This window comes from Colias croceus, chromosome 12 (assembly GCF_905220415.1).
Source record: "Colias croceus chromosome 12, ilColCroc2.1".
Taxonomy (NCBI): domain Eukaryota; kingdom Metazoa; phylum Arthropoda; class Insecta; order Lepidoptera; family Pieridae; genus Colias; species Colias croceus.
Genome location: NC_059548.1, coordinates 612909 through 635951, shown reverse-complemented (window position 1 = coordinate 635951; position 23043 = coordinate 612909). Strand labels below are relative to the sequence as shown.

Here is a 23043-nt window from a genome sequence, read left to right as displayed (position 1 = left end):
TCTGATACGATTCTGGAACAATATTTATGATAAAACTAGCTTTTGCCCGCGGCTCGGCTCGAGGTCAAATTGTAAAACTATTTTCTTGAATACATCTGAAGACACAAAAACTTTATTCCAATCGGTCCAGTCATTTAGGAAGAGTTCAGTAACAAACAAACGCACGAAAGAAATACCTCTTTGGCTCTTTAAAAATTTCAAATAAGCTACAGCTATAATTATTTTAACATTACAGCATCTGTTCATGAAAATTATCTCAGCTCAACTCCATTTAACGAATGAATTTTAGCGTCGGCTTTTTAAGTAGGTATTAATGAAGCTCGGGTGTTTTGTTCAGAAAATGTGAAGGAAACAAAAGCTGTGTCCAATGTCCATACATAGAGGCCTTTAGCAATGAAATTGATTAATGATCCCCAACCCGTGTTGTAGGCTGTGTACAGTAGGTATAATAATTAATAATAATAATATACACTATATTAGATTATCCACCAAGAGCTCGCTCTGAAGTATGGTCTTCTTGACGGAAAAGTGCCTTATTACAAGTACGCGCCGGAGCCAGTCCTGGAAAATAACCGTTCCAAATTGTACTGGGATCGGCCCATCATCACAGACAGGACTATTCTAGCGAATAGACCTGATAATATTGTGGTGATGGACCCAGCAACTTCCAGGATTTTCTTGGTTGACATAACTATCCCACATGACGACAATCTTGTTAAGGCCGATTCAGATAAACGGCTCAAATATCTGGATCTGGCGCATGAGGTTGTCGAGATGTGGGGCGGTGTGTCTGCCGAGATAATCCCCATAGTTGTGTGTGTCCACCAATGGGCTGGTTCCTTCCTCCTTAAAACAATATTTAAGGAGGTTGGATTTACCGGTAAAGCCCATGACAGTGGGGATACAGCGGGCAGTCCTGCTGGACAACGCTCGGATAGTCCGCAGGTTCCTCAATCAATCGCCCTAGGCTCCGGCCGTCTGGCCACTCAGCCGGAGTTGTTTAAAACACCGCCGCGAGGCGAGATACTTGCCCCCCTACACTATACAGTCCGCCATTATTTTGTGATTAATAATATTGGATAGTGTGTGCAAGTACTTATTTTTTAACGTTTTCATAAGCGATTTTCAATTATTTTATACTATGTAAGTAGGTACCTGGGTAGTTAATGGTAAGTATTATTAATAAAAATCAATTATAATTGATGTTTTTGCTTTTGTTATAATATTAATATAACTAATTATGCAGTGGCTTCAAACACAATAATTACATTATGATTAATCAATTTATCTTACAAAAGTAAGAAATTATGGGAGCAAGTTTTATGGATTTATCGTGTAAAATATTGGAAATTTTTCAAAATATCATTATTGTTCATAATAATATCTATATTATTGTCTTCATGACACAGAAGGAGGAGTTTTGCAAAAATAAGTAATATCTAGTAATATGTACATAATATATTATCAATCTGGGTCTAAGTTGGTAACATAATACAAAAACATTTCGGGTGAACTTATACTCAGCCTCCATTACTTGATCTGTGGCTCATCCAGCACCTATATACTTATAAATTTATAAAGAATAGAAAAAATTCCATCACGAGGCGGGAATTTTTTCTATTCTATTTATAAAGCATTTGAATGCCATAAAACCAAAAATATAAATATTCACCTTTATACTTACTTCGCTAATAAATAATATAATACATGCGAAATCATGTTTGTTTGTCTTCCTTCAGATCGCAAACGAGCTATTAAGATATAATTTTTATATCAGCTAAAGATGATAGGTATTAAAGGGCCCATCAAGAAGCTTTTTTTTTCAAATTCATTAATTCTGCTAGATGGTGCTATATTAAAAACTAGCTTCCGCCCGCGACTCCGTCCGCGCGGATGTCGGTCTTTGCGTGGATGGTTTATTTCTCCATTTTGAGTAACTCGGACAATGACATCTTATAAATATCTATTGGACCCAAATACGGCTAGGTCTATAATAATACGCAACGTGTGTTCGCGGTACCTACTACAGAACAACGTCTATGGATAACTGAAAAATTGAGATTAATTTTATTTCTACGTATTTTTCAGGATAAAAAGTATCCTATTTTACGCCCAGGATAATAAGGTATAATTATACCAAGTTTCATCGAAATCGAACCGGTAGTTTTCACGTGATGTCTTCACATACAGACAGACAGACAGACAGACAGACAAAATTTTTTTTAATCACATATTTGGGTTTGGTATCGATCCAGTAACACCCCCTGCTAGTTATTTTTTCAATATTTTCAATGTACAGAATTGACCCTTCTACAGATTTATTATATGTATAGATGTAACATTGATGACAAATCCTAATTTTATCTTACCATGCCATGCGATCAAAGCTGCTGTCCACGGCAATCTCGTGCGCAGAATAATAAAATAAAATTTTATTTCAACACAACATTATAATATTGAGGTCTTTTATAACAAAAAATAGTTATTTTAGAACGCATCATTCTAATGTCAGTGTCAAAAATGCTTATACCAATGCCAATGTCAAACTCATAAATATGTTAAGGATCTTGAAAACATGCGAATCTCATAATAATTATTATAAAATTAAATTGCGGATAAAAAGTGAATAATGGAAGAGCCCATCGATAGCATACGGCAAAACAATCGAAGTCTACTTCAACTTAATAGACGAACCAATAGAGATGAAATTAGCGATATAAGACGTTCATTTGGAACTTGGTATGTGTTCCGCCTTTTTAAACACTACAAATCGTTTATTAATTAAATGTGTATGTGTAATTATAAACCTAGCCTTATCTGATTCATAAATATACGTTATAATAAAGATGTATTTACAGCACATCAACGCACAATGCTGCAGAAATTATTGACAAATTAAAAACAAAATCGACTATATCTGCACAAGAATTAAATCAACTTAAAAATGCTCTTATGGAAGAAACTACAAACATTGAGAGATTGCTGAATGTGCATGGAGCTTTAAGAGGCATAGTCAGAGAATTAACAGGTACTAAACCATAATAATTGTAAATATAGAAACTGAGTAGGTACGTCATAATATATGATAATAATGGGTGATGAAATCAAACTGCTGCATATAATTATTATTAGTATTGGTTGGTTGTTACTTTTACAAGCCACATTCTGATTATACAAGTACAATCAATGTATAATTTCCACCTAATTTAAATTTCTTAGTCTTTTAATTCAAGAAGATTCTTCTGTTGCCAAAGGCTCAGATTCTCTTGACAAACAGTAAATTTATAACTATTAATAATAATCTTATACATTTATTTCATACTAGTGATCAGCCCTGGCTTCCCTCATGGTACATATTTCGCAATAAAAGATAGCCTATGTCCTTTATCGGGTATCAAAATATCTCCATACCAAATTTCATGGAAATTGGTTCAGTAGTTTAGGGGTGATTGAGTAACAGACAGACATACAGAGTTACTTTCGCATTTATAATATTAGTATGGTTTTTCCAGGTGCTGACATAAAGAAGCAATGTGCTGCAGCGGGATGCTGCTGCAATCTTGCAATGGGAGATAGCAAGGCCTGCTTCACTATTGCCAAAGCCACTGGTACATATTTGCTGGCTGCTGTTGATAACCTCGCTACTGAGTTGGCTGTAAGAATTTTTACTGACAGTTTTTTAAGCTTTGTAGGAATTAAAGTTAATTTAATTAATAAACGGGAATTCTGTATTTTCCAAAAAAATTTTAAACTGATACTGTTTTGGAGAACAGCTTTTTCTTTATCAATTGAAAATCATCATATTATTCTAACATGTAATAAATAAATATTTCAGGACAAGTAATATTCAATGTGATTATATTTTTCAAATAAAACTTTTCTATTTTGAAGTGTAGACAGTTGGCAAAAACATTTCCCTTATTTTTATATTGGTTTAAATTACAGTCTGACCTAACTTAAAAAATTAATCTGTATATATAAAAATGAAACCAGTTTCGTGTGGTCACGGCATCACTTGTGAACGGCTGAACCGATTTCGATAATTCTTTTTTATTATATTCCTTGAAGTACGAGGATGGTTCTTATGTAGAGAAAACGTAAATATGTACCACGGGACCGCTACAATACAATAAATAAATAAATTAAATAAATGTTTAATTTGGTTTAAACATGGTATTAAAACATGGTGATACAATAATATAAGTACAAACATGTTCACAATTATATAGTATGTACTAATTTAATAAACAAATGTAATATTCCAGGTGACATGCACATGGACTCTAGGTAACCTAGCTGCTTCTGGTACAAAAGTGTGTGACATCCTCACATCACAGGGGGCTCTATCCAAATTGAGTGAACCACACACAAATGAAGAGGTGCAAGACGCATGTTGGTATGCTCTGAAACATTTTGTGTATCAAATGGGAGATGGATTGAAGTAAGTTATTAAAAAAAAAGGTTTTAAGAATTTAATTATTCTTTTCATATGCTTAAGGACGTATTTACAAATTGACGCGCATCAATTTTAGGTATTGAGTCTTACTACTACACGTGCACGGCTCACACACACATCGCAATGCGCGAAGCGGTGAAATTATGAGTAAACTAACACGACTTGATAATTGAGCTTATTTTTATTGCCATGTTTTTTTTAACTTTACTTTGATTTGTAAAGTTTGTAACGTTGAATGATCACAAAAGTAGATACCAATTACCTAATTTCATTGGACAGTGATTGTTTGGTAAACAAGTACTTGCCAAAGTGTACTTCGAAGACTGGTACTGGAACTCATAGACGAGTGGAGCTAGGTGTGCCGAGTTTAGGCTCGTTTTTTTAGTAATGTTGAGACCTTACCTCCGGACTTGATGGAGTGACCTGCAGGTTTACTTCGAAGACTGCTACTGGAACTAATAGACGAGTAGAGCTAGGTGTGCCGAGTTTGGGCTCGTTTTGTTAGTTACGTTGAGACCTTACCTCCGGAATTGATGGAATGATCTGAACGTGTACTTCGAAGACTGCTACTGAAACTAATAGACGAGTAGAGCTAGGTATGCCGAGTTTGGGCTCGTTTTGTTAGTTATGTCGAGACCTTACCTCTGGACTTGATGGAGTGACCAGCAGGTGTACTTCGAAGACTGCTACTGGAACTAATAGACGAGTAGAGCTGGGTGTGCCGAGTTTGGGCTCGTTTTGTTAGTTATGTCGAGACCTTACCTCCGGACTTGATGGAGTGACCTGCAGGTGTACTTCGAAGACTGCTACTGGAACTAACTTCGATTAGTAACATTAAGATCACCCTCACAATCAGATGATATTAGCGTTATATTTGGGGCGGATGAAACATGAGTCAAATTTTGTAAATTATTCTGAGGCGGCGTTCTATGTATTCGAGACATATTCAATTCACTTATTTAAGCAATCAATATTATGAAGTTCGATTTGATATTCTTGTCTTGATTCTAATAAGCGAGTGAAGTTGGCGAGAAGAACGTCGTAAGCGCCGTGCAGATCGTGTCGCTTACGCGTATTTATAATCAACTCGCGTACGTTGTCACGTAAACAAATTTGAGGATTATTCCAATACTTAAGTTTCTAAATTCACTTGTAAATTGTTTATTAATCACCAATATCACTGCACAGAATTGATATTGCTTGATTTTTACTGTAATTTATTAAAAAAATATACACGGATTGGCACTTTTTATACTGATTTTTGATATAAATAAGGAGGAACTATTAACAACGATGTTACTCAGTAGGGTGACAGATGACTCAACTCACTCAACAAAAAGAACCCAAACTCGGCATACCTAGCGCTACTCGTCTATTAGTTCCAGTAGCAGTCTTCGAAGTACACCTGCAGGTCACTCCATCAAGTCCGGAGGTAAGGTCTCAACATAACTAACAAAACGAGCCCAAACTCGGCATACCTAGCTCTACTCGTCTATTAGTTCCAGTAGCAGTCTTCGAAGTACACCTGCAGGTCACTCCATCAATTCCGGAGGTAAGGTCTCGACATAACTAACAAAACGAGCCCAAACTCGGCATACCTAGCGCTACTCGTCTATTAGTTCCAGTAGCAGTCTTCGAAGTACACCTGCAGGTCACTCCATCAAGTCCGGAGGTAAGGTCTCAACATAACTAACAAAACGAGCCCAAACTCGGCATACCTAGCTCTACTCGTCTATTAGTTCCAGTAGCAGTCTTCGAAGTACACCTGCAGGTCACTCCATCAAGTCCGGAGGTAAGGCCTCAACATAACTAACAAAACGAGCCCAAACTCGGTACATCTAGCTCTACTCGTCTATGAGTTCCAGTAGCAGTCTTCGAAGTACACGTCAGGTCACTCCATCAAGTTAAAAACTAAATATGAAATTTATAATCCCATAAGTATGAAAAACTATAAATAAAATCTATCCTTGGTGTGCCTTGGTTGTCGGTGCAGAATGCGTCAATGATCAAGTTTATTAGGTCAAATATTTTGTATACGTACAGCGATCTTTTCGTAAACGAGGAACTGCTTACAAGCGTCACAGCGTCTACTCACAAAGGCGTCCGAGCGCCGACTAAATTACTAAAATATTTCATTACAAATTTTATCAAGATAGTGACAAATAAAATAACCCTTATTTCAATGCAATAAGTATCACGCGTTACAGCTAAATATGTGAAAAAATAAGATTTGATTTTAATTTTTTTCTCAGCCTATTTGTAACATTTTGATAGTTTTATCTAGTACCTTTTTGAGTTAGACATGTCTACTTACTTAAAATATTTTTAAATAAATCAATTTGTTTTATTAAATACAAGAAAAATGCTCGTTTATTCAGCACGATATTGTCAATTTTGTGTGAAGAGGCAACGGAAATTATTTTTTTCAATATTATAAACCAAAATTTTCGACTTAAAAATTAGTACCATTTAAAGATTAAGGAGTAATCTATTTATGGTAATTATTAGTTAAATTTGGTTTTGTACTATTTCGCCGCAAAATGCATCGAAAAACTGCTTATTTTTGTCAGATTCGTAAACGCGTCCTTAATACCTATTTATCAAGTAAATATACTGGCAGAATTCAGAACCTCCTCATTTTTTTTGAAGTCGGTTAAAAAGATACATTCTTGCTATCTGTTTAAAAATAAATTTCCTGATAATATAATCTGTAGTAAAGAGCATTTAATTTTTAATTACATGTTTTAGTATTTTTTTAAGTCAGTAGTTCAATGTAACCTGTTCTGTGAATGTGTAACATTGTGAACAGGCTATTGTATGTATACGATCACTTGAGTCTTTAAAATTTATGATGATGTTATAAACCTGTATTAAAAATCTGTTTATTTTTAGGGTGGAGTACCTCCAGAAGATGTTACAGTCACTAACAAAATCCCACATCACTTTGGAAGCGTCACAACTGCTCTTCATTCTATCCTGTCACCCTGACTTCCCCAGTTTCATCACAGAAGAATTAATTACAAAAATATTAGAACAATTCACTAAAAGTATAGAAAATCATTTATTTTGTAAACAAGATAATCCATGTTGTGACTTTGTGTATATCTGTCGAACTTTGGCCAACACAAATGAATCTGTATACAATGTAATATTAAATGTTATTGTTTCTAATAAAATGAGTGGTGTTATTAAAAAAGTGTTAAGTGTAGAGAATAAAATAGTAAATGAATCTTTATTATGGTTGCTAGGCAACGTCTATAAGAGCTGTGGTGGAAATGAGTTCATTGAATTTTTAATAAGCTGATGGTGGTTAATAAATGAATTTTATATTATACCTTGTCTTTTCTTTCCCTTCTTAGACCTTACTCTTCCTTGTTAATGAAACTTTAATTAATTAAATGAAAAAGTCTTGTATTTTTGACCAAGATTTTAAATAATATTCTCTATGACTCTATTAATTATTATGTATAAAATTTATAATTATGGTTTTAAGATTCCCAATATTATATGAACGAAGTTCCCTAAGTGCCCTTACGCACTAGCGGTTAACCGCGGGGGCGGCTAACCGCGCGGTTAGCCGCTTTCCCATTTTAATATGCAACCGCTTTTATGATTAGTGCGTACAATCATAAGCGGTTGCATATTAAAATGGGAAAGCGGCTAACCGCGCGGTTAGCCGCCCCCGCGGTTAACCGCTAGTACGCGCGCGTTGTGAAAGGGGGCTAGACGGAAAAAATTCTTACAAAAAGTTGTCACGACACTTTTTGCTAGAGTTGTGAGCCGTGCGGTGTGCGCGTGGTTGTCTGTCTGTCTCTCTCTAACTTAACACTTCGTTCCATCCGGATGTCCAAGTTTATAGTCGGTATTATATGTACTGGATAGGTACATATTATAACATGCTTTACTCACACATTGTATATAATAAAACACAAATTGGGCAATAAATATAATTCATTCATAATAATATAAGTAATTGTTTATAATATAATTAGATTATGATAAGGCTACATGATAGCATTACTACGTCAACACTCTCACAAATGCAGCTAAGAGGGACTTTGCACATAAGTCGTCTAGAGCCCTGCCTCTAATTATATCATAATAATTGTTGATACATAATATATTTCAGAGTGTTAATATGTTAATCGTTATATTATAATTTAAAGATTATTTTTTGTTTTATCTAATCATTCGATTTGAACAGTCATTGGACTAACAAAAAATTACGAATTTTCTTTTCCTAGGACGACTTATGTACAAAAGTTATGCATAAAAATATACAATAAATAGTTGTTCTGATATCGTAAAACTTAAGAGGTTGCTTCACAAATGTGTCGTAACTTAATTTATATACATTTTATTAGATTCACGTTTATAAATACTGTTTTACATCTGTGCATATTTAAAGTTATATTGTGAGTGAAGAGACGATTCTCATTTGACCGAGCGCGACTTGGAAATCATCATATTTTTACAATTAAATCATAAACAATAGTTTGTTAGAGTATATTGCATATATTTTATCTCATCATCTTTATAATAACTGTATTTTATTTGGATTCTTGACAGGTCGATCGCATTCCATCAAGTGTGAATCGTCCATAAAAGAAGACAGTATTTTATCACTTCAACTACACCTATCGAATAATCAACTCTAATACATACCAAGGCAAATACAGTACGAAATAGTGTGGCTTTATAATTAGGTATTGCTTTTCCATACTGAAATAGACTGAATTCAGTGTAAACCTTACAACCGCAAAATATTCGTATTATATTCACAGTACCTACCTATTCAATACATAATATCCATATCTTCAATAAGAAAATGTTTATTAAAACATCTAAATGGCAGTACTAGCAATTATTCTAAATTGGAATTGATATTTGATATTTTCTCTATTAATATTTTTTACGAGTTTGAGCACTGTTTTGAGGTGCTTGTTCATATTTTGTTAAGTAAAAGTTGGAACGTTGCAACACATTCTAATTAATAAATATATTATTAAACACCATTGGGACTGGACTCTAAGTTAAAATAATTTGATAAGGAAGATACGACACTTATATAATAATAATATATAATATTATTTTGTGGGAATGACAGTTATAGCCAGGCGTATTTGTTTTGAGGCACAATTATTTAAATCACAGTTAACACTTTTCACATTTTCTTTTTGGAAAGACTATTCGAACTGACGCGTTTATTAAAAAACATATTCTTTACTATTATAATATTATTAAGTAGTTACGAAAGTATTATTTTGACTAATGTTCAAAATAGTCCATACACTTCCAATCTATGGTTAAAATTTAGTGCTATGCAAGTCTTGTAAATATTTCATATAAGTAAGTAGGGTACTTAGGTACTTAAAAAAAAAAACCGATAAAAAAATCAACATTTGGCATCTTTTTGAATAGTCTCTTCTACGTCCAATCAGATACTTTTGGCGCCATTAGGTACATCATCTCATTTCAGTCTACATAATTTTTTTGCATGTTTTTTAAAATATTTTAATTTAATATCTAAGTAAAACTCCAATAAAATACCTACCGAGTGGCAATTGACTCAAATCACTAGACTTTATGTCTATAAAACCTTTTTTCAAACCTTTTTTCATGTATATCACTATGCAAGATAATAATAATAAGATACATGTATGAACCATAATATTGCATTATACAATATACATATTATTGAACGTGTATATTCATATTACAGGTAAATTAAATCCATCTTTAATCGTTTTAGGTACAGTCTCACAGCCTACAAAATGCACTTTCCTATACATTTTTCATTTGCAATACACAACACAGTCATATTTGTTTATTTTTTTAAACATTCAAAACCTTGGAGTAATCATTTTTTAAATTTCCCGCTTTCCTTTCATACTGTGTGTAGCTGCCCTTACAATATTAAACCTTCGGTACAGTGAATGTCAAAAGTGAATAGTAAATTTTAAACTTTCTAAAACTAGTCTAAAATTCCTAAAATATTAAGTTGCCACTTGCCCTTACTTTTCACACTATTAAGTGTGTGAAAAGTGTAATTAAGTACACAGCCTAGCAAATCATTTTGTAGCATTTTTTGTAGGTACATTTTCGATAGATCTTCGCAAATGAGCGAATTTGATGTTACCAAAAAATATAGAAAAAGCTTCACTATTAAGTCACAATAATATCATGTTAATAAATTATACTTTGCATGTCTATCCAGCCACATATTGTATGCTATCGTTTAGGCGGTTATAGTGCATTTGACAAGCAAACGTCAAAGTATATCGTTAAATGTCATAATGAGACTATATTTGTGAGAGCATCGCGTCAACAGATGGCGCTGGATTATTATGTTTGCTCTGTACCGTTTTTACGGTGCGGTCGACGCGTTCTCGATTTGCCGTCTGCTGATGTTGATGTGCTTACTGTAATATGGAAAATACTTATTATTATACATTTATCCAGCTTATTTAAGTTGTATCGCGTTACCTTATTGTTAATGTTGTATCGTGTAATGCACGCTAATTTTAAAGCGAAGGCTTTTTATGTGAGAAAGCATGATTTTTAAATAGCTTTATTCGATTTGAAATCGGTAGTTGTATGAATTTTGTTAAAAAAATATAATTATTAGTGAGATTTGTTTAGTCACATTTATACGATTGCTTAGTATGGGTTAGTTAATTACAAAGCCCATTGTTCTCACCGTTTCCGTGCGGTATTATTTTAGTGACCACAATTTTTAATTCAGGATATGTGGGCACGGTACTACCGTTCGCTTTCTCTATATTATCTCTATTTATCGGTTCTAATCGTGCGTAATCTGAAATTGGATATATTATGAACAAAATATAAACAAAATAAACAAAAATTGCGGGTTCAAATCCCTTATTGCAAATAAACAAAAAAACAATCACCTGATGATTCTTCAGGACTCTTCCCATTATGCGTTTCCCCGTTGATTGTATGCGATTTTTTTACTCTTTCCGGATGCCCTCTTACTCGCATATCTGAAATGAATTAAGGCTACTTAATTGTGTGACAAAAATGGTATAAATGGAAAGTGTTTGTAAGTTCGTTTCTTTTTTCACGAGAGTGAAATTACCTACTTTTTACCACGCCACCACTTTTAATTTACCACGCCAAAATGTACCTATCGTTCCAATGTCAAGTCCATTATACTTCGTATTTGAATCACTCAAAATAGGCATGACGAAAGATTTTGAAATCCTCTTCCATGCTATACAAGAAAAACCCTATATTTCGGTAATATATTTAAATTTAACGTAGATAAAAGCCATTTTTCAAAAAATATTTATTAACTGTGCCAAAACAGCTCGCAGGTGTCATGGCGTAGACGTGACGTCACGATTTAGTAAATACGTAATTATTTGTACGCATTGCGAAGAAAATTAAAAAAAATTTATTTAATATGACGTGTTATAGAAACGAATTTCAAAGTTTATATGTGGTGTGCAGTATTGCAGTGTGAATCCACATAAAAATAATTCTCAAAAATGTGTTAGTAATTATTTCAAGCGAGAAAATAATAAGAAATGATTGTAAAAGTTGGCGCGAAGAACCCCGAAACCACGTATTCGTGAATTCGCAATTATATTTCTGTTCTGAGTCGATAAAGCATACGTGAAACAATAGAAAATAAATAAAAATACGTATTCTCAACATATTCATAACAACAAAATACATCTGACGTGAGTTGTTTACTTAAGCGTGACGTCACGCGTGTTTTAGTCAAAATGGCCAACTGCAGAATATCAATGTTTTATTTTATTGATAATCTCATTAATCTTAATGTTTTTAAGATTTTTAAGTCACTATACTTAATTAATTTATTATATATTTTCCCTTAAAAACACTAATACGATCATTTATGGATACTGTCGTCATGCCTATTGTACAAATTCCGATAGATGGGCGCAATTACTGCTAATTTCCTATGAAATAGGAAGATTTTTTCCCTTCCTTCTACTCAGTTGTTAGATATGTTTATATGTATTTGTAGTTTGTACATTTATTAATTTAAACTAATATTATAAAGCTGAAGAGTCTGTTTGTTTGAATGCGCTAAGCTCAGGAACTACTGGTCCGATTTGAAAAATTATTTCGTTGTTAGATAGCCTATTCATCTAGGAAAGCTATAGGCTATATCAATCATCACGCTAAGACCAAGAGGAGCAGAGCAATGCAGGTAAAACCGCAGGGCACAGCTAGTATTTAAATGCACTTACGATTAGCATACACGGTAGAGCGTATCTGCTGTCCGACTGCAGAGAGTTCGGGCAGCGTGTTCGGTCGTCTGTGGTTCCTGCCTCGAGATCCCATGCTGTATTCTCTGAAAGGATAATGTTAGGTATTTCAATTAATTTTATATAAATTATACCGAGAAACTTTTACTGTCGCTCTTTAATAAGTACTTGAATGATAAGTACCTAGTATGGAAAGTATCACTAGTCTCTAGCTATTGAATTTATTTAATGTATCCTAACTCATATTATAGCGCCCGGCAAACTTAGCCAAAAAGTAGCGTGGTGGGAGAAGTTTGCGCATCAAGTTTTAGTAGATTTTTTTATGCGCAAGCTTCCCCCACCATGCTACTTTTTGGCCAAGAAGTTTTCCGGGCGTTATACCTTTGGTTTTGGCTTAAGGGTGCAAAAAATTTGATTTACAGTACCACTCACTAAATATTCTAATAAAATTCTAATTAATACATTCCTTGATTTACAAATTATGATAATATGATACGTTTAAAAAAAGATAAATACAAAAGCTACTCACTCTCTAAGTGGTTCCCTCCAAAAGTCTGTAGTGTGCATGTGTGGATATTGGAAGTTTTGGAAGCCAAACGCGTCCATACCGCTCGCTCGTATTAACGAATTTTTCATACACTGCAACTGTTTTATCAAATACTACATTATAATGTCAAACACCCGCTTGATTTTATTTGTAAATAGCTTTATTCTGGCATTAGTTATCATTATTCATTAACAATATTAAATCTTATGATAAAGAAAGGACATTTAAGTGCATTAAGTTGTTATGGTTTCTGTTGCGAAAATTCGCCAGATTCAATTTATAAATATTAGGTCCACAGAGTAAATTGATCGGAATTTAAAGTTAAAACTTCTCAGTATATTAATTTACCTTTACATTCCTTGAGTTACAGTAAAATGACTAAACCTTAATTACATTAACTTTCCCTTGAAATCTAAGCTTATAATATTTAAACGATTCCAAACCAACTACCACATAAATAAAATTCTATTTCATTTACTAATAGGGATACATAACAATAAACATTTACACAACAAACACCTTGATTACTGAATGCACTAAAAAGATAAGGTGATACAGTTACAAGGGGCTACATATAAACGAAAAGAAGGTATAAAACTACAGATAAAGACTAAGTACTAATATAAAATAAATAAAAAACGACGGCGCGGAAACGGAACAGTCAAACTAAAGAAAACAATTTAGGCCACTCGCACGTTAGGTATAGGTATTATAAAATGCACCGATCACGAACGTTAAGTCCCGTCCGCGCCGGTTGTATGCGTCTCAACGCAATACATGGCTGCACGCGGATTCACTCGTTTCACAGCTGTACATAAATACTTTTATTTATGATTTAAAATCGATAGTTATAGTACTTATGTATAATGTAACTTGTTCGATACGTCAGTTTTGTACTTTTGATAAATTTAGTATAATCAGTAGGTATGTCTTCACAATTTCCTTGTTAAAATTAGGTAGTTATATCGATTACAAATATGACTCATCTCAGTCATACAAAACTCAATTATCAAAATTATACAAAAAATTGTTATTACACTTTAACATCATCTAATAATTTTAACCATCATTGAATTGAACACCATCAAATTTAATCATAAATTACATTCAAAAGTATAGCCTCCGCGCGCAGCCGCATTATACAAAGTGACGTACGTGCGCGTGTTGTGCGGCCGCGCCGTCGAACAGTAGGTTGGTGACGCCCGCGCCCCCGAGTACCTCTCTGCGCTGCCGCTCCGCGTCGCCGCGCAGCCGCCGCACCAGCCGCTCCGCCTCCGCGAGCCGCGCGCGCAGCTCCGCGCGGCTCTCGTCCGCGCCGCCGCCCGCCCCGCTACCACCCGCCCCGCCAGCCCCGCCAGCACTGCGCTGCTCCAGCGAGCGGAGCTTGCTGTGGGATACCCAACAAGTATACAGTCTACAGCTTGGGAAAATAATTGTAAACAATTTCTTAGTAAATCCATCATTGAATTTGGCACATAAATATTAGGTACGTACATAGGAAAGAAGCCAGTAAGCAAACGATCAAGCAAGAGGAGCTTGCTGAAGAACAAGCGACTAATACAATCTACGACTTGGAAGAATTGTTAACAATTAAATTAGCTACATTTATGGATTAGAAAAATATATAGAAGAAACCGCGAGCGCAGTACCGCACGGCTCGAACGAGCGAAGCTTGCTGTGAAAAACAAAACAAGACAGTACTAGACAACCTACGGCTTGGAATCTCAAAAGAAATATAACAATCGCTAAAAAGACTAACTTAATCTAGATAAGGATTTACGATGTGAATACTGAATAACCTTCATAAAGAAACATAATAATTAATAACCAAAGGTTACAACCTTTGTGCAGGTCCTTTAATGTGATAACATTTCCTCATACCTACTAGCTATAATTTAATAGTTCATTCCAAAGATATTATAAATTCTCGTACACACTATTAATTATAATATTGAACTTATTATTATATTGGCGGGCAGACACTGCAATTTAATTTACGGACAATAAATTCTTTCTTTCTTCTATCTTTCCTTCTTAATTACGCCATTTGTGGAAATCTACAGAGTTATTTAATAACTATAGGATTAAAACACATTTATACAATACCACAACAAGGAAATAAAACACAAAACTTACAGTTCCTGCGCATCGACAAGCTGCTGCAACTGTATCGCTTTTCGCTCGAACGTGTTCGCTTCGCTTCGCGCCGCCGCCGCTTCTGTTTCGAGTCTCTCCACCTCGCGCCGTAGTACGGTCATCTATAAGTTTTATTGAAAACATAAATTATAGTAAATATGTATCATATTACTTTTTAAAGAAAACGGAAAAATACTTTCGAACGTTTTAATAAAAAATACATACAGCAGAAATTAATCAATGTTCGCTTAATTTATTTTTATTTATTTATTTAATATTAATTAATATCCTATTCTAAATTATGAAAGAAATAATAAAAAAACACTATTCAATTATTTCCTAAAAGCTTCAACAAAATCACTTCTTTTTACGACTGTACATGTTATTATCAGCTGATCGATTTGACAGATAGACATTTTTTTATCGAATTAATTATTAGAAATTGGAAATACATGTAAACAAAGGATATTTTTCCACGTTCATAAATTTAAAAGCAACTAATATTGGATGTAATAAATAATAATTTAACTTTATTGAAAAATTAAAATTATAATTCAAATCTCGATTACTACCTACCAATACAAACCATTCAACAATAAAGAGTGCACCGATTAAGCGTCAATGGCAAAGCCGCCATAAAAGACGAGGAAGTAATCAAAATGAATTCGCACCTGATTTTCATTGTCGTCACCTCCGGTTGCGTTCGGTTTGGATGGCTCTTTGTTGAATATCAGTTGGAATTGTAAGTCTGGAAAGTGATAAAAGTAAATTTAGCAATGAGCAACGCATGATTCTTAACAGATATTTTCTATCAGATTTCTATGTTATGAAGTAAACGTAGCATTTAGATTTTTTTTCTTTTCCATATGCTATTCATTTCATATAAAACAAATTATTATTAATAATAGTAGGTACCATAAAAGATATTATATTACGATGTACCTAGACTTATTTGAGATACGTAAAGTAAAGACATTAGAAAAAGAAAAGTTAAAATATATTCTACAGTTAAAATATACTTAAAATGACTCCATATTTGCACGGATTTTCTTTCTTTATTTTTTTAATCTTTAAGAACATTGAACAATCCATACTAATAATTATTATAATTGCGAAAGTAACTCTGTCTGTCTGTTACTCAATCACGCCTTAACTACTGAACCAATTTGCATGAAATTTGGTATAGAGATATTTTGATACCCGAGGAAGGACATAGGCTACTTTTTACCCCGGGATATAGGATATTTTTTATCCTGAAAATCCCACGGGAACGGGAATTATGCGGGTTTTTCTTTGACTGCGCGGGCGAAGCTGCGGGTGGAAGCCTAGTAAGACATAAAACTTCGAACACATTTATTTTCTTTATACTGCTAAAGTGACTTCACAAACAAGACAATAACCTCTATTCCTCTCCCTCAGCGACTCGATCTCCGCGTGCAGCCCGCTCAGCATCTGCCGGTGCTGCTCCTGGAGGAAGCGCACGCTGTGCTCGAGGTGCGCGATCCGAGCGGTCGCATCCCCGCTGCCGATGTAGAACCCGCTGCTTGACGGCTCCGGTGGAGATTTCTTTATCTGTAATAGTGTGATTATTAAGTTGTGAATGATATTTGTATGTATAATTATGATTTGGGAAAACATTTCTTTTTTCTATTTAGTTATTACATCAATTTTTTAATTAGGTACCTATTGATGTTTGGTGAGTTATTCTGATTTAGGTAAAAAATGCTGTGTACTTTTTAATTGGAAAATATTTTTAATAAGGTACTTATTGTGATTTCTAGCATATTTTTGATGTACGATGAAGTTTATTTGCAATTAAGATAAAAATACAAAGTATCGTTAGATTCATTAATGTAGGCAATAAAAGATTGAAATATAATAAGAAGAAAAATTAAAAATATAATCATAAACGAAGAATTGTTATTGTTTGTACATTCACACCGTAATTAGTTGAGATTTAATTGCCAAGAAGCTATAAAACGCAACACAAGGAACTCCCAGTTTAGACTGCATTAACTATTTGCTAACTCTATCGCAATCTCTGACTCACGATTGTCCTTTGTTTTAATATGACCTAATAATACCAGTTTAATCCGTAGTACTAGAGAGATTCTATTGTTTATTTTTTATTATTTATATGCCATTTATTGTGGATGGTTATAAATACAATTTAATTGCCCGTTTAATATATTAAATTCTATTGTATTATAATATTACCTAGTTAGTTATAGAATTATATTTAATAATGATGATTATTAAAAACGATGATGCTGTATTTTCTGTGTAATTGTTTTTTAAGCCTATAAAAATATAATTTAAATACCTAGGTATGCTGTAAAAAACGCATCTAGCTACTTATGTTTGTTTTATATAAATTTAATAATTGTAAGCATTTTTTAATTCATTTTCTTGTAGTTACGCTTGTTTGAAAACAATAAAGAATCCTTAAAAAATAACTAAAAGTAAGCAATCAAATTTTATTATCAAGATTTAAAATGTAGCGAAAAGTAAATAATACGTAAACGAAACCCTAAAAATTATATTTGAAGGTTTGCGTGCAAACGTTATCATCGCACAAAGCTCCTTTGTTATAAAATCGCATATGACTTTACCTGAAGGGAGGCGAACGGTCCAGGCACTAGTACCTTCGAAGCCATAACTGCACTTTACGCGCTTGCACTGGCTATACGAGCAACACACGCGCGTCCACGGCGAGAATGATCAGACATTTGCGAGCAAAATAAACGACGGCCTTGTCTACGCGTAATAATTAAAAATATCCACAAAAACACAAATAAATAGACTTCTCGTCAACCAGTGTATAATTGAGGTAGTGTCGGTCTACGACCTTCGGCCCTGCACTTGCGATTGGAATTGACTGGATTGCACTTTGTGGTTCTGACGGGGTTTTTTTTAAGGGTGTTATGGGGTTTTTGGTACGGAGCTGCCGGTGGTCTGGCAGGTGCAGGGCGCGCTGCGGGGGCGGGGGCGAGGGGAGGCAGCGTATCGATCGCGCCGCCGCACGTAGGTCCCACGTAATGCTGACTCACGGGATTGTCACTTTGTGGCGCATTGCCAACAGCACTGATCGCGTCAACTAGGTAATTGCTTAATTTCAAAGGCACTTATTAATACGATTTTCTCTTCCGAGACTGTGTGGCGTCATTGTTTGCCAATTTTTTTTTCTTTTAGAATGATATGGATCAGTATTGGCAGCGCCACCAATGAGGGATCTGATAGTCATTTAGATTTTACAGCTATATTAAACATGTGGGTCAATCAATTTTTAAAGGTCCCGATCATAATTTTCTCGTATTTTTTTTTTTACTTAATTTTCAGCATTTTACTATTTCATTTAGAAGATAATTCTTCGTAGATTAAGATTATATAAGCAGCAGTGATGTTGATTAAATACATTTGTGGATTTAACTTCACGAACCGATCTATTCACGGGAAATAATGTCCTTTGGACAACTTACACAATAGTACTTTTTTAAATGTTAAATTCCCTTAAGAATTAAAACAAATTCTTCTAATATTAAATAATAAATAATATTTTGATATTTGTTCTATTTACACCCAAAATACGAAATATTTTTATTAAAATTGAAACGAATGATGTCTTTTGAACAACCAAATAATGTTTCATATATAAAAAAGTTTCAGTAAAGCGGAAATAGTGATATTTTTTACAAAAAAACTATTAAGGCGAGGTTGTTACGTATCGTATTATTGATTTTACTTAGTTAAAATGAACTGATTCTCGATAAAACTGAATGAATGAAGTATAATGTGATTTTCATATGGGGACATCTTAGTTGTAGTAGTAGGTAGCGTCTTGATTTTTGAAATGTTAAAATTACAATTAAACTAGACATAAAATCGCGTAATAAAAATGTGTTCCCGAAACAGCCGAGTAATAAACAAAACATGAACTATTTAACTGTTAAAGTATAAGTTTTATATAATTATTGTCCTAGGGACAACCAAATTGTCCATGGTACAACCACTTTGGTTGACCAAGTGACTGGTTGTCCGCGGGACATTTTTTAAATTTTGAGCCGCCAAGCAAATACTATTGTTATTTTATATATTAATCTCAGCTCACACTAAAATATAGACGAAAGCGCATCTCGTGTAGTATAATTGATAACAATGCATCAAGTACTTACGTTTTAATCACAGTTGTCTGACGGACTGACAAAAAAGCCACCCCACACTCACCAACAACGCTCGGACGACTGTTGCCGTGATTTTATACAAATCAAAGTGGCGTTTGAGCCCGACAGTTAATTATTGTGTTTAGCTTGTTGTTTAGGAATCTACCGCGCCATATGTGTTTTGGTTTCATAACTAAATTACGGTTGTCTGTGAGACCTGTGTCATGTAGGTGATTTATGGGGACAAAAGTAAAATGCCTGAAAATCGTATTATATCCAATAAAAAAAAAATGGTTTGTATGTTTGGCTGTCAATAATTATGTACTGAAACAAGGAGTGTATTTGGTATTTATGGTCGTGATAGTATGTGTTCGTGATGCGAAGTTTGTTAATGCATTGTGGCATGGGGACAAATGTGATAGTACTGGAAAATTGCATTTAGTCCCTCGACAACCATGAAACAACGCACAAATTAATAAAACAAGTAAAATATTGTTCGCAATAATGCTAGAAAATATTAAAAGGAATATAATTAAAACGAATTTAACTCTTTATGATTTCATGTTTATTAATTATCCTTCAGGGACATGATCCGTACACGTCGGACCAATAAAAGTTGATCGACCCATGTAAACATTGTAAGCCCAGTAAACCTTATCTATGTATCAAAGTTGAAAACAATAGGATCAAATTGTTATGAAGTTTATTCCTCGCTTTTTGTTTGGGTACCTACACTTGTAGTAATAAATCCCAGTGTTTGAATGAAATTATTCGAATTATTTTTATGAAGGAATATATCATTTTTTTATATAAATAATTTAACCAGCAGCGCCACATGGTTTAGTCAAAACCCGTAACTCGTAAGCTAGACCTAATGTTGAATAAACACTCAAAATTACAATAATTTACATATTAACTAATTACCTACCTAGGTACTGTGGCTTTAGCCTTAACGACGTGAATTTTTGTTTTAATCTAAACAAACTATAATACATTATATATTATTTTTCCTTTCCAAATAGATATTTTAGGTATACTTACAATAGGTTTCTTGCTTGATATCTTTGAAGCTGACTTTCCCTACCATCATACAATGCATATGAAAGCATTGCTTTAAATTACTATACAATCTACTTTACATACTATAACTTATAAGCATAAAATTGATTTTAACAAAGAAGGGTTTTACTGTAAATTTTGAATAAAGTAAGACTGTGTTAAAAATTAATAGGTAATTCATGAAATTTTATAAACGCGATGGTTTTCAAACAATGCACTATTTCCAAGCACGCTCGATAGCATAGATAGAATCTAAGTAAAGTAGGCCAAACATTGTTTGTCTACCTACACACTAATTACAGGCCACACGACTGTCGCTGATGGCCCTTAAAAATAAAACATGCATTTTGTAAAGCTCGAAAAAAAATGCCACAATAATTATTTTTTTACAATTTATCCAGCCAACATAATTATGAGGCTTACCACAATGAAGTTACACGTGTTAATAAGCTGTATTAAATTACATTTCATTCAGGCATACTAAACTTGTATATACATACCTAATTATAATTACATTTTATAAAATATACTAGCTGCGCTCCGCGGTTTCAGCCGCGTGGCTCCGCTCCTGTTGCCGTAGCACCGAAATAATTTTTAAAACCGGACCAGTACCTAGTTCCTGAGATTAGCGCGTTCAAACAAACAAACAAACTCTTCAGCTTTATAATATTAAGTATAGATAGAAAAGAGCATATGAATTTAAAAGACTGGGTTTTATTTTGTTAAGCAAATAAATAGGTATGGTGTTTATACTCAAAAGACCCAATACCCTTAAACTTCTATATGGAACAGTCTAAAATAAAACCAAATAACTTCCCGAAGCAGCATCTTGCCAACTATGGCGCCACGGTGGATCATCATAAGTTATCACTTTATTCCGGGATAAACTTAAGCATAGCGCTATTTATGATCTTAAAATACATTCAATATTTACTTGTGTTATAATATAAGGGTGCCAAGATTTTATATTAAAGAGATCAAAAGGGATTTGCCTCAAAAGATTTAATAATGTTAAAATAATCCACGCAGTATTTTCTTATCTGCAAACAAGTGAAGACGCATTTTTCGCGAGCGATCTTTTCGCGAATAGAATAGCAAAAAATAAAAATATAGTTTCAAACCTATTTAAGTTATATTAAGTCTTCAGAATAAAAGTCCATTGTTTTTTTTTTTTCGTTAATTTAAAAGCTATCATTTTTACCAGTCAACCATTATACCTTCATATTATTTGAACGTGGTAGGTACTAGTGAGGTGGGAATGAATTACAATCAATTTTATACATCATCAATAAAGAATAGAAAAAATCCGATCACGAGGCGGGACTCAAACCCGCATCCTTTCACGACAATCCGGGGCGGACCGCGGACGTCTTATATTTCTATTCTTTATTAATTTATATTATCCTATAAAGCATTTGAATGCCTTAAAACCAAAAATATCATACAAGTGATAACGGCGCTAAAAACAACCAACTTCAAACTTGCACTTGCAACATTGACAAATACAGACAAAAATGCTCATAAAATAAAAACTACTGGGCCTATCCGAATAAAATCGAATCCAATTCGACACCATCCCGCATCGAACAAAAAAAGAATCACGTAAATCGGTTCAGAAACCTCGAAGTAGGTAATCGGTGTACATACATAAAAAAAAACATACCGGCCGAATAACCTCCTCCTTTTTTTGAAGTCGGTTAAAAATTTATTAAAAAAAAACAAATTACCTTGCTCTCATCATACTCTTCAGCAGTTTCATTAGTGATGGTCAAAATCGCTGTTCGGCTCCATTGTGGGAAATGTCTCGATAACGGCAAGTGTGGCAGCGATGGCGCTCCCATGCCTGGCACCGGCTGACTGCATAACATCGTGCTGCAAGTGACCTTCACATTTCAATAAAACTTTTTAAAAGTTTACTCAGTCGCACCCTTATCAGTTGTATCGTTTATAGCCTTTTTATACCTAATGCTTTTTGGGACAATAATATTTGATAGGACAATGTTTCTTTTGGCGTCAATTTATGGATAATTGAATGTTTTTAAGAATAAGTAATGTCTCCTCAATTATCACCAATATCCTACATATTATATAGATATTTAAAATAAATTTACTCTTAAATTACTTCTTTGTTAAAACCTGTTTTTGTATGTAACATCAACGTTGATTGTTGATGAAGTAGTTGCTTAGCAACGCAACGTTTAGAATCAGCCGCTTCAATCATTCTAAACAATCAATGGAAAAACTCAATTAATAATTATTGTGTGCGATCAATGTGTACTGTACGATGCAGGACTAAATGTGTATTGCATAAAATAAGTAGTGAAGTGTTGAAAATATTTTTTAAAAGCATTAATTATTTATCATTTAATAATAATCTTGCGTGTCTGTATTTATAAAATATTTTTAAACGTTTCTTTTCAATAT

General features: G+C 33.7%; 2 protein-coding genes across 7 annotated transcripts; one reads left to right on the top strand and one right to left on the bottom strand.

Annotated features, from left to right (window-relative positions):
- The first annotated feature begins 2559 nt into the window (after nucleotides 1-2559).
- LOC123696464 lies at nucleotides 2560-7790 on the top strand. The gene is made up of 5 exons (XM_045642639.1): nucleotides 2560-2739; nucleotides 2859-3028; nucleotides 3513-3655; nucleotides 4266-4441; nucleotides 7349-7790. Exons 1-5 carry the CDS (start codon nucleotides 2630-2632, stop codon nucleotides 7758-7760), a joined length of 1011 nt encoding a protein of 336 aa, XP_045498595.1. The 5' UTR covers nucleotides 2560-2629; the 3' UTR covers nucleotides 7761-7790.
- A 599-nt stretch (nucleotides 7791-8389) lies between these two features.
- On the bottom strand, nucleotides 8390-22610 carry LOC123696462. 6 transcript variants are annotated; one of them, XM_045642631.1, is made up of 11 exons: nucleotides 22582-22610; nucleotides 22347-22502; nucleotides 16801-16972; nucleotides 16072-16148; nucleotides 15401-15522; nucleotides 14420-14651; nucleotides 13247-13362; nucleotides 12700-12803; nucleotides 11368-11460; nucleotides 11157-11273; nucleotides 8390-10878 (listed from the first exon to the last, which is right to left on the bottom strand). In XM_045642631.1, exons 2-11 carry the CDS (start codon nucleotides 22485-22487, stop codon nucleotides 10802-10804), a joined length of 1251 nt encoding a protein of 416 aa, XP_045498587.1. In that variant the 5' UTR covers nucleotides 22488-22502; nucleotides 22582-22610; the 3' UTR covers nucleotides 8390-10801. The 6 variants fall into 6 exon arrangements, with proteins under 6 accessions (XP_045498587.1, XP_045498590.1, XP_045498588.1 ...); XM_045642634.1 differs by having other exon boundaries at nucleotides 14483-14651; XM_045642632.1 differs by having other exon boundaries at nucleotides 22347-22491; nucleotides 22582-22605.
- Between the last annotated feature and the right edge of the window lie 433 nt (nucleotides 22611-23043).

Coding starts and splice junctions, on each gene's coding strand:
- LOC123696464 (XM_045642639.1), top strand. CDS start 2,630: ATGGAAGAGCCCATCGATAGCATACGGCAAAACAATCGAAGTCTACTT. Junction 3,656..4,265: donor ACCTCGCTACTGAGTTGGCT/GTAAGAATTTTT, acceptor GTAATATTCCAG/GTGACATGCACATGGACTCT. Junction 4,442..7,348: donor CAAATGGGAGATGGATTGAA/GTAAGTTATTAA, acceptor GTTTATTTTTAG/GGTGGAGTACCTCCAGAAGA.
- LOC123696462 (XM_045642631.1), bottom strand. CDS start 22,487: ATGTTATGCAGTCAGCCGGTGCCAGGCATGGGAGCGCCATCGCTGCCA. Junction 16,149..16,800: donor GCTGAGGGAGAGGAATAGAG/GTTATTGTCTTG, acceptor ATCACTTTCCAG/ACTTACAATTCCAACTGATA. Junction 13,363..14,419: donor CGGCCGCACAACACGCGCAC/GTACGTCACTTT, acceptor TTGATAAAACAG/TTGCAGTGTATGAAAAATTC.